At 30.3% G+C, this 10,288-nt stretch overlaps 1 protein-coding gene and 1 long non-coding RNA gene across 2 annotated transcripts; one reads left to right on the forward strand and one right to left on the reverse strand.

Annotated features, from left to right (window-relative positions):
• The first annotated feature begins 788 nt into the window (after positions 1–788).
• On the forward strand, positions 789–1,570 carry LOC105135793 (uncharacterized). Its single transcript, XR_844243.1, has 2 exons — positions 789–1,088; positions 1,121–1,570. It is a non-coding gene; the product is annotated as an uncharacterized LOC105135793 (long non-coding RNA).
• LOC105135792 (probable ADP-ribosylation factor GTPase-activating protein AGD11) lies at positions 1,128–4,441 on the reverse strand. The gene is made up of 3 exons (XM_011040830.1): positions 4,261–4,441; positions 3,205–3,300; positions 1,128–1,725 (listed from the first exon to the last, which is right to left on the reverse strand). The coding sequence occupies exons 1-3, from the start codon at positions 4,369–4,371 to the stop codon at positions 1,435–1,437; spliced, it is 498 nt and encodes a 165-aa protein (XP_011039132.1). The 5' UTR covers positions 4,372–4,441; the 3' UTR covers positions 1,128–1,434.
• Between the last annotated feature and the right edge of the window lie 5,847 nt (positions 4,442–10,288).

The following is a 10,288-nucleotide window of genomic DNA, read 5'->3' on the forward strand; positions in this document are numbered from 1 at the left end:
AGCATGGAAATTAGGAGAGGATGGGGCTGTGTGAAGGATAAATTAAACTAAATTATCTAGTGGATTTCGTATACATAAATATATTATTTCAGCATACACACGTGTGGTCAAGTTATTTGTGGTTGTTTCTTCAAGTTTATATATATAAACTTGAAAGATGGTTGCTTGCTTTTTTAAAAATAATAATAATAATAATAATAATGTACAAATTAAAGTAGTGAGAGTTGAGAACATGGACACGAAAGCTTTTCATATTACATAGGTTTTCGAAAAAGTTACACAAATAAAAATTATTTTTCTTTATCAACATGATGAGGAGGTATTTCACATTTTCAGACAACACTTTTCCATTTTGAAGAGGTTTATATGTGATTTGTAATAAATTATCCTTAATGAGGACAAAACAAATCACAAATATTGTTGATAAGTGGGGGGTTTTTTTTTAGGTTCTCTCTCATTAAGTAACAAATCCTACTATATAAAATAATTTATAAAAAAAATATAATTTACTGATCGAAATATAAATAAATTATTTAATTTCCAATCATGAAGAAGCCTAATTGTTAAGTTATATTTGAGTTGCTGCAAAACTAACTCAACCTATTGAAAGTGTTTCCAAAACATGGTTGGTATTTTTGAATTATTTTTACATGTTAATATTAAAAATAAATTTTAAAAAATAAAAAATATTTTTAAAAAATATTTTTTTAAAATATATTTTAAATATCAACCTGCAATCACAGTATCAAACATGAACTCAGAAAAGCACAAATTGGTGCGTGCAAATGCTGATCGGCTTACAGACAGGCAATCAAAAACTGAATTCAACCCATATTTCGAAAGCCCACCTACAAAACAAGCCCGTCTGAGTGGAAGCATACGATCCTGCACAATAAGGGGCATCCACGGATCCTCAACGACAGGATAGCTGAATAATAAAACCAATATGGTGATACGGTAGGATTGTAAAAGTGCTCAGGATATAAGCATGTGAGAAGCAAGCAGGTAAGCACATTATGCAGCCAAAACTGCACCAAAAATACATATAAAGCAAGCTTCCTTCTTTTGTATACAGTACTGCCAAACACGTTCCAGTCACCAAAAATACATATAAAGCAAGCTTCCAATAATGAATAAACATGCTTCGGCCTATCTACATGTCATCATGCTTTCAACTGGTAAACTCGCGAAGTCCAGAAATTTCCAGCACAAAGCGTATTTACATATTTAGATACATATCAAGAACAAGAACCATAAATTGTTCAATCCTCTATCGTGAGCTAAGAGCCTGATCCGAATACAGGTAAGAGAAGCACATAAAAGGTTAGCTTGTAATGCAAATCAGTGGATAGACCTCCACACAGGTGGTAGAAGCTTGAAAGCAACCTGTCCATATCATGTGATTGGAAGCAAATAAAGGAACAATCATAAACTTTAAAAGCCCCTCGAGCTAGGGAAGGTAATCCATTGGAGTTGGATTTCCAATTCACCACATTCCACATTTTTTAATCTGAGGTAGAGATCTTGAACAACCTTGCCATCACTATAAATAATGCAGCTATCCTCAGATAAGCAATTTTGCCGGCTCGGTTGTATTCTTGTGATGACAGTGCCACTTGAAAGCCCTGCCAAGTTCATCTTCAAGGTCTCTATGAATGGCCTAATATCAATCTCTGCCTCTCCCATTTTATCGTCTTTGGTAAACAAGTCATGGTCATAGACGATCTGAAATCACAAACAAACATGAATATGAATTTGGGAATATTAGGAAAGCATGATACATAGCAAAAACATAAAAGATGATATTTTCTGCATGCTAAGTGATCCTATAAATATAGGTCGAAGAAGTAGAAAGCCTTCAACATAAAAAGGGTACTGCTCTATGCCCATTTGGGTTCTTATAGTTAGTAATTCCTTGACTGCCTCCTAATTTTCAGGTTCTTGTGATTGGATTAAGTGATTGTTTTGACTTTCACAAGTTCATGGAGCAAGACATCATGCATGCAGCTGTCCCTTCACAATATAGTGCATGCTCCAAATCTGTTAAGAGGAGTCAGTTGTAGGAAAACTGTTGAGTTCTCACATCCAATATGTTGTATTTAGCTTAATTTCAGTTTCCAGAGTAACAACTGCTTAGGCAACGCTGCATCCAGATCATTGTCACTTGTAAAAGCAAGTAGGTGGAGAGGTCCGAGTACCATGTAAAGCCATAGCAATCTCGATCAACCATCATAAAAGCACTTAGCATAAATACAAGCTCAACAGAAGCACATTTAGCATTATAATGAGAACAACAATAACAAAGTGCCATGGACCAAGAACAGTAATGAAATGCATGCGAGGTTACACAACAATGATGAAAAATGGTTGGTTGGTTTTGATACTAAATCTGAGTATCCAGATTAAAAGTTACTGTGCATTGGAGAGGCCCGTGCATCCTGTGGAGACATTACAAATACTGTGCAGCACCAACGTGGGATTACTCAGCAAATTGATGACAAATTTTCTCAACAGGAAAAAAGGCATATTCCCAATTTGATTCTGCATGTCTCTCGAGTGAATAAAGGTTGACATAATGAAGCATTACTGGCCAGTGTTGTATATTGGTGAATATAGAGGCCCTGTGACAATCTTCATCATAATGGAAGATTGGTGATTTTAAAATTGGAGCTGCACCTTTCAATGAAGTGCCAGTTTAAGATTTGAGGGACTCGCCTCAAGTAATCCTACTGAGCCACAGGCAATGAAAATATTGTTGTTCCTACCAACTAAAAAGAAAGAAAAAAGATAATGGTATCCTTGGACTCAAAAAAATGAAATGAATTTGAGATGTATTTTATAATGAAGTTTCACTCTGTTTCCTTCTTGTCTCTTTCCCATTAGGGGTCTTAGGAGGAGGACAGGGGTGTCAAGAGTTGCAGTATTGAGCACTGATGATTCAGGTTAAACCACATCCTCTGTAATGTTAACTAAAAGTTTTCAACATGACTCTTTTTTTAAAAAAAGCACCTTCAATCAGTTAGGCTTTTTGAATTCAGAAAGATTGTTATAGCACTCAGTTTGGAAATAGATTTGCAGTTGGACAAAGAGCACAGAAGAGAAGGCAATCATAAAAGTAGTTCTTTTCTGCACAATAAACATGCGCACGCATGTCCCTTGCTGAAATAGACCTTATGTCCTAATGTGACAAGACATTAAACTTACCAGCTTGACTGGAAGATTAGGATCTGTAACAGAAAGAGTTAAATCTTCATTCCAGTGTGGATTAACGTCCTTCTTGATCACACGAGTTTTCAGTTTCTGCAGCAAATGTTTACAATCATAAAATTAGCAGACGTAATGTAGTGACTAAAAAGGCCTAAAAGAAGAAAAACATTTACTCCACGTAAATATGAAATACTACAACATATGCATCCTACCGTACTGCAAGTAATAAAATATTGACAGGAAATTAGATGGGGACAAATTAAATAAATGTAAAAATGAAGAAAAAAGCTTGAAAAGCGATAGAAAGTTATAATATATGCACTTGAATGTGGTTCTCATCCTAAGTTAAACTTGCTAGCACAGCAGGCTGAACTGTCAAGATTAATGAGAAGATGTCAAAGAAACTGTACCATCCTATGTTGCAGGAGGAATTGTACAGACATCGCACATACAGAAATTGGAGATGTCGAAGAAATTATTTTGGACTAGGATTACAGCACAAAATGAGAAAAGATTAGAATCCAGATTTTCTTACCAAAACAACCAGGCAGTAGCCAACTAGCTTTATACCCTCTCTCTTTTTAATGCTAACCTTGCTAATTCTGGGTTTTCCCTGACTAAAATTTAAGACTAACATCCAAAAATAACATGTTCTCTTACAGAATTTCTGGCTTCTGATTATCAATTCATCCAACACATCATAACTTATCAATCTTCAATTTACTACCACAATAAGTTGTAATTTGGTTGAGGGCATAAGAACATCATAGACCTAAAAAGATACTTTCTCAACAAGAGAAAAACATTTAAACATATCAGATCAAAGCATCTAAGAAATACTTGAGCCTTGAAGTTCTTGGGGTTTTCCTTAAGAGAATTGAGAATCCAGATCAAAAAATACAACCCAAGATTAACAAGTTCTTTCTTATTTCCAAATTTTCACGGGGAAGAAACAGCACCGAAAGAAAGCAAAGAACAAACGAAGGAAAAATAAGAAGAAAGAACACAAAACTGCAAGAGAGATGAGAAAAAAGAAAAAAAGGAGAAACCAACCTGATTGCCCATCCTGATGACAACATAAGGATCACTGCTACGAACATCACGTACAGCAAGGTTTATACCACGTTTGACACGAATCCTGAGCAAACCCAAAATGCTCTCCATTAGACACCAAGCTTCTCCTCGTTGATGTGTTTGAGTTAAAAATGAGTCTTTTTTAAAAAAAACTCTTTGATCTCCTCCCCTCGTTTATATTACTGCATTTTCAACAAGCCCCACCAATGACGTGACAGACAGGAGTTTCCAGGTAAAAAAAAAAATACAAAACTGTTTATGTTACCAAATTCCATCAAATTTTAACTTGGTCAACACAATTTGATATTTTGTACAACCTGTTACAACTGCCTATAATAGTTCTTTAATATATATATATATAAAAAAAATACAGAGAGGGCCAGCTGCGTTGCCAAGCCCGTTCCAGAGGTTTGTTTTTTCCTTCTGGTCAGGTAAAAGAATTGTGAGTGAGTTTGAGAGGGAGGAAGATGAAAGAAGGTGAATTAGGTGAGGCTGGCATGAGATGGTGAATTGGGTGGTTTTGTCTTTGAATAGACAGACAGCTAGCTGACCACCTTGGCTGTACGGAAGCCTGTAACAACAGCAATCATGAGATGGTTCGAAACCCTTCGTTCGTCATGGTTTTTAAGAATTTTACCGTATTTTAATACTAAAAAATACCTTCAAAAACAATCATTACTTTCAAAAACCACAGTAAATCAGGATAAAGATCACAGGCACGCGTAGTCGTAGTTCAATGCACAAAGACAAGACATCTTCTTTTTCCTTTTTTGTCTCTTGTCTTACGTTTCATGTCGGCTAACATAGCAAGGTGACTAATTCAACGACCAAAGAGCATAGGGCGTCCAAATAGAGGAAGCAGCAACAGCTTGACGAAGGCATCCTCGTATGGATTGCCATCTGGCTCATTTGGACGCGTATTTATAGTATTTTTTGAACATCTGGGTGTTATCCTCACCTAGACTGGTTCCACAAACAAAAATATATTATCCAGAAGTTCAACTCTTCTTTTTTTTTTTGTCCAAAAGTCTATTTGCTTCCAAAACCAAACCCTATTTGATTTGATTTTTTTATTTAATTCGATTCATTTTTTTTTATTTTTTAAGAATTGAAAGTAACCTAACATTAAAGAACCAGAAAATTACCTTCTTATTAGTTAAAATCTTTTTATCCCTTTTTTTTTTGGATTGATTGATAGGTAAATTGTATTTTTATATTTATGTATTATTTATTTGTCTTGGATGTTTAAATCCTTGATGCTATCTTGTAGTTGATTGGAGCATAATTTAGAATGATTTTTCTTTTGAAAAAAAAATAAACAATAAAAAAGTCTTTTAACGTATCAATGGATTTAAAAATCTAACACCATGGTAAAAATAGTGTTTTACGGAACCAAAATCATTTTCTATGTTTAAATAAGAAAGAAGAAGATTTTAGTTTTTCAAAAAAAAAAACAAAATGAATGAAAGACCAAATTTTTTGTTTCGATTCGGTTTTGATTGATATTTTAAGGTATGATTAACCTAAACTAAATTGAATTTATCAACTGAATGCCCACCCTTAATTATATGAGCTCAACTGAACGTGATCGTATTCTTATTTTAAATAAATATATAGGTTCCAAAAAATTTTAAATGATAGCTACATTTCTAATTTGATTATTAATTGAATCCTTGGTTTCAAATTTTCTTCCTTTCAGTTATATATATATAGTTTTGGGTTCTTGAATATCATATACACAATAAAAATAATAAAATAAAATTATTTAGAAGCTCCTAAAATTTCATTAGACAAATCTAACTGTTTAGGGATTTATTATATAAAGGTATGATTTTTTTTTTACTTTAAATATTTAAAAAAAAAATAAGTTATCGCAAATCACAAGTCATCCAATTATCTAGTCTCCAACAATAATTTATACAAACTATTGATAAGAAATCTCTTAAATCCTTATTTAGAGAAGAGGAATTGTTATGTTTAGGATGCTAGCTCTTTATTATGTGACTTACATAGTTTTTATGTTTAATAAACAACCCCTACAAAATAAAAGTCATAGCTTACTATTTATAGAGAAATCTAAAAAACCCTATAAATTGGAAAAATATCAATTTTTTCACTAAATAATATCTATATATTAATTCAGGATAATTTTAGAAATTAACTCAATCAAGCCCTTACTTAATTTCTTAAGGTCTAGAAAATATAATTTCTATATTAATTATATTCTAGTTCTTAATTTTTAAAATATATTTTAATCAAATCATACTTAATTAAATTATCACAATTTGATTTCTAACTAATGATTCTTAATATATGTAACCCATTAGGTTCCTAATATGTTGGTTCAAATATAAATTTTAATTTTAATTAAATAGAATTAAATAAATTAAACAAATTAATTTGTTATTAATTCAATAATTAGTTTATTTATATTAAAGATTAGGTTCATCATCAAGTAACGTGTCATGATCCTTCAAATATTAAAAAAGTAATTAGTGGTTTGATTTAACCTTTCAATGACCGGCTTTTCAGTATAATAAATATTCTTTCACCAATAATTTTTTGATTTAACATTAAAACATGAAGTATGTTTGTCATGTTAAATTATGTTTTGATTTAACATTAAAACATGAAGTATGCTTGTCATGTTAAATTATATCTGTTCTCTACATAATAGTCACTGATTGTTTGAATAAGATTTGAAATTCTCCATTCCACCTTGGCCAATGATTTTTCAGTCAATATTATTTAAAAACAAATAAAATATTTTTTCTAATTCACTTAGAATGATAAATCATCTCTTGATAACTCAAGTATCTTCATATAGTTCATATCTTACTCAATGTTACCTCGATTAAGATATCATATAACAATATCAAAATATAATATTTTCTATATAAAATAACTTAGCGATCGTAAGTCTAAGGATCATTTACACAATTGTCATATAAATCTTTCTATAGACATACATGATCTCTCCATATGCAATTCTCATACGGATCAGTTCAATGTACATATCTTATGATATGCATATACATGTTAGTTCCAAGTATTTCTTATACCTTAATTTATGAGAACAATTGTTTCCTTTCATAAAGAAAAGAACATAATATGTATCAGTCTTTACAAATTTAATAAATATCAAGTATTTAAGAAAGCATCATCTAGGAACAGTTTAGAAATAATGTTTTGATGCAATAAGAATCTCGTAATTATAACACATTTATAATTTTTTTTACAAAGTATTTTTTATCCCATGATCTTTATCTTTATTCTACATTCACAAATAAAATATTAGATTCATTAATATAATATTATATGAATATAAAGATAGATAAAACCTTTATTAATAATAAATGTGTATCTACATGAATATAATAATATCATGTATAATCAACTGATTAATTAAAAAACATATTAAATTACACAATCGTTACTTTTATATTTTATTTTTGATAAAATAGACACAATTATTAGTAAGTCTTAAAAGTCATTAGGTTGTGTGTGTGTGTGAGAGAGAGAGAGAGAGAGAGAGAGAGAGGTACTTTTAGTTAGTTTACCTATTTTTCTTTTTCTTTTTTGTTTAGGTAGAAAAATTTATTTTTATTTTTTCAATCCTTGAATTTGAGGGGGGGGGGGGAAGGTTACTTAAAAGTAATATGTCAGTCACATTCTAGCAAAAAAAATTCAATTTTAGTGTTAAGGGGTTATATTTGATAAAAAGAGTGTTATTTAAGTTTTTTAATCCTTCATCATGTAAAAATAAAGGTAGATCTGGACTCGATTAATTTGGATTTGATTACTATTTTATTTTTCTAACCAAGTTTAAAATAGGTTTATTGAGTTCTAGGATTTTTTTTAGAAGTTTTTGTATGAAAAGCAAATGTTGCAAATGGGTTTTTTGGATCATATAGGACGAACCTGAATTTTCATACTTATAAGATAGTTGAAATTCTACCCAAATGGGTTTTTTGGATCATATAGGACGGACCTGAATTTTCATACTTCTAAGATAGTTGAAATTCTACCCATAAATAATGTGTCAAGTTTAAAATAGGTTTATTGAGGTCTAGGATTTTTATTATAAGTTTTCATATGAAAAACAAATGTTATAAATAGGTTTTTTGGATCATATAGGACGAACCTGATTTTTCATAGTTCTAAGATAGTTGAAATTCTACCCATTAATGATGTGTTGTTCACTTATTTTATTAAAAAAGTTAGGTTGACGACTCAATTTATCTTTATTTCAAAGCATTCAAAATGTTTTTGATATTTATTCTAATTACTTTCATTTTTTATTGAATAAAATAAAGCTATATTTTTTGTTAGAAAAATATATTAATAAGAAAAAAATATTATAATATAAAATTATTTTGTTTCAATGGAATTTAAATTATTACTATTTTTATATATAAAAAAAACAATTATTGCCATATAATTAGAGGAAATAAAATTTAAAGAGCTCCCTATCTCACAAGATAAGATATCTTAATTTGTATTTATATCTTATCTTATTGACTTAGTTTTAGTTAGCATTAATGACTCTTTTTTATATTTATTAATGTATATAATTTTTATTTTTTTTAATTAAACATATACATCAACTTTTTAATTCAAAATTAAAATTTTCTTGATGTTAAAAGATGCTTTGACAATGTATGCATATATCTTTCATTTAGTTTTTTTTATTTAATTCATCACAGAGCACGAGTCACTAGCTAGTATATTTATAAAACTAAAAAAAAGGGTATTTATCCCTATAAGAGAATAAAAAAACATTGAATTAAATTAATTTCAAAATCAAGAAAATTATGATTTGTCAATTAAGATTTCACAGCCCATTCTTACTGACAATACAAAAAGAAAATAGATTTGGTTTATACTAGACAGTCCAAACATGGGCTGCAAGTATCCCTCAAATAAGTTGTATATAGCTCATATAAAGGTTGTACATACAGCCCCTATCAGGTCCCTGCAACCTCAATCTGGGTTGTCATGTGCAGTCTTGTGGACAGAGCTATTGGGTAACCCAGTGGGGTTGATTTTTCTAACCTAGCTAATTTATAAGGTATCTAGGTTTGGGCTAATTCTTTTTAGCCTAGTCAAGCTACCTAGTGACTATTGGACCAAATTGCAAAGCTCAACAAGTTCATCACCATTTCTCTCTTTTCTCTTTATGTTCTTTATCATCATCATCATCATCATCTATGTTGCCTATATTATGTTAAGCTATACAAGTTACATATGCGCAAGCTATTCTTAATATGAGTGAGTTATGAAATAAAACTAGCACTTCATGGTTAATGACTGTAAATATTTTTTCAAGATAAGCTATATAAGTTTAGTGAGAGAGAAAAGGAGAATATTTTTTCATTTGAAAAACACAGAGATAACACATAGAGCTTCTTTACACATAACTTACATTATTGTTTATCCTATTGATTTTTTACATACTTGTCACATGATCAACCAAACTCAAATATTAACTTAGGCATTGAAGTGTCCCTCTATCCACGAGTAGATCTATATAAAGAAGTTATAGTGCTTGATTTGTAGAGACTTGATTCTTGGATTTAAAGGAGCTTTTGAGTTGTTTTCTATATTGGAAAGCATCACAAATCACTTCCCTTTTATACTCAAGTTATGGAAGTCCTTTCATAAGCTCTCTTTTTTTACGACTTTTGAATTAATCTTATATTAGCATGTCCAGGTCTTCCATGACAAACACAAGGCGAGTATACTAAAAAACTTAACTTTATAATCAATATCATTTAAATTAATCACATAAGAGTTTCCAAGTCTTTTTCCTATAAACAATATTTTGTTATCAATAATATATGTCAACCCATTTTTGGGTTTTTTTCAAAAAATTTACCTTTTTTTTTTCTTATAAAAAAAGGGTTGGCAATACAGCAAAAGCAAGTTGAGAAGGTTCAAATATATATAAAAGAATCAAGCTAGAGCATTGGATGAAATTAAAAGCCTAATATATATATAAAAAAAA

The sequence above is a fragment of the Populus euphratica genome, unplaced genomic scaffold, assembly GCF_000495115.2.
Source record: "Populus euphratica unplaced genomic scaffold, PopEup_1.0 scaffold221.1, whole genome shotgun sequence".
NCBI lineage: Eukaryota > Viridiplantae > Streptophyta > Magnoliopsida > Malpighiales > Salicaceae > Populus > Populus euphratica.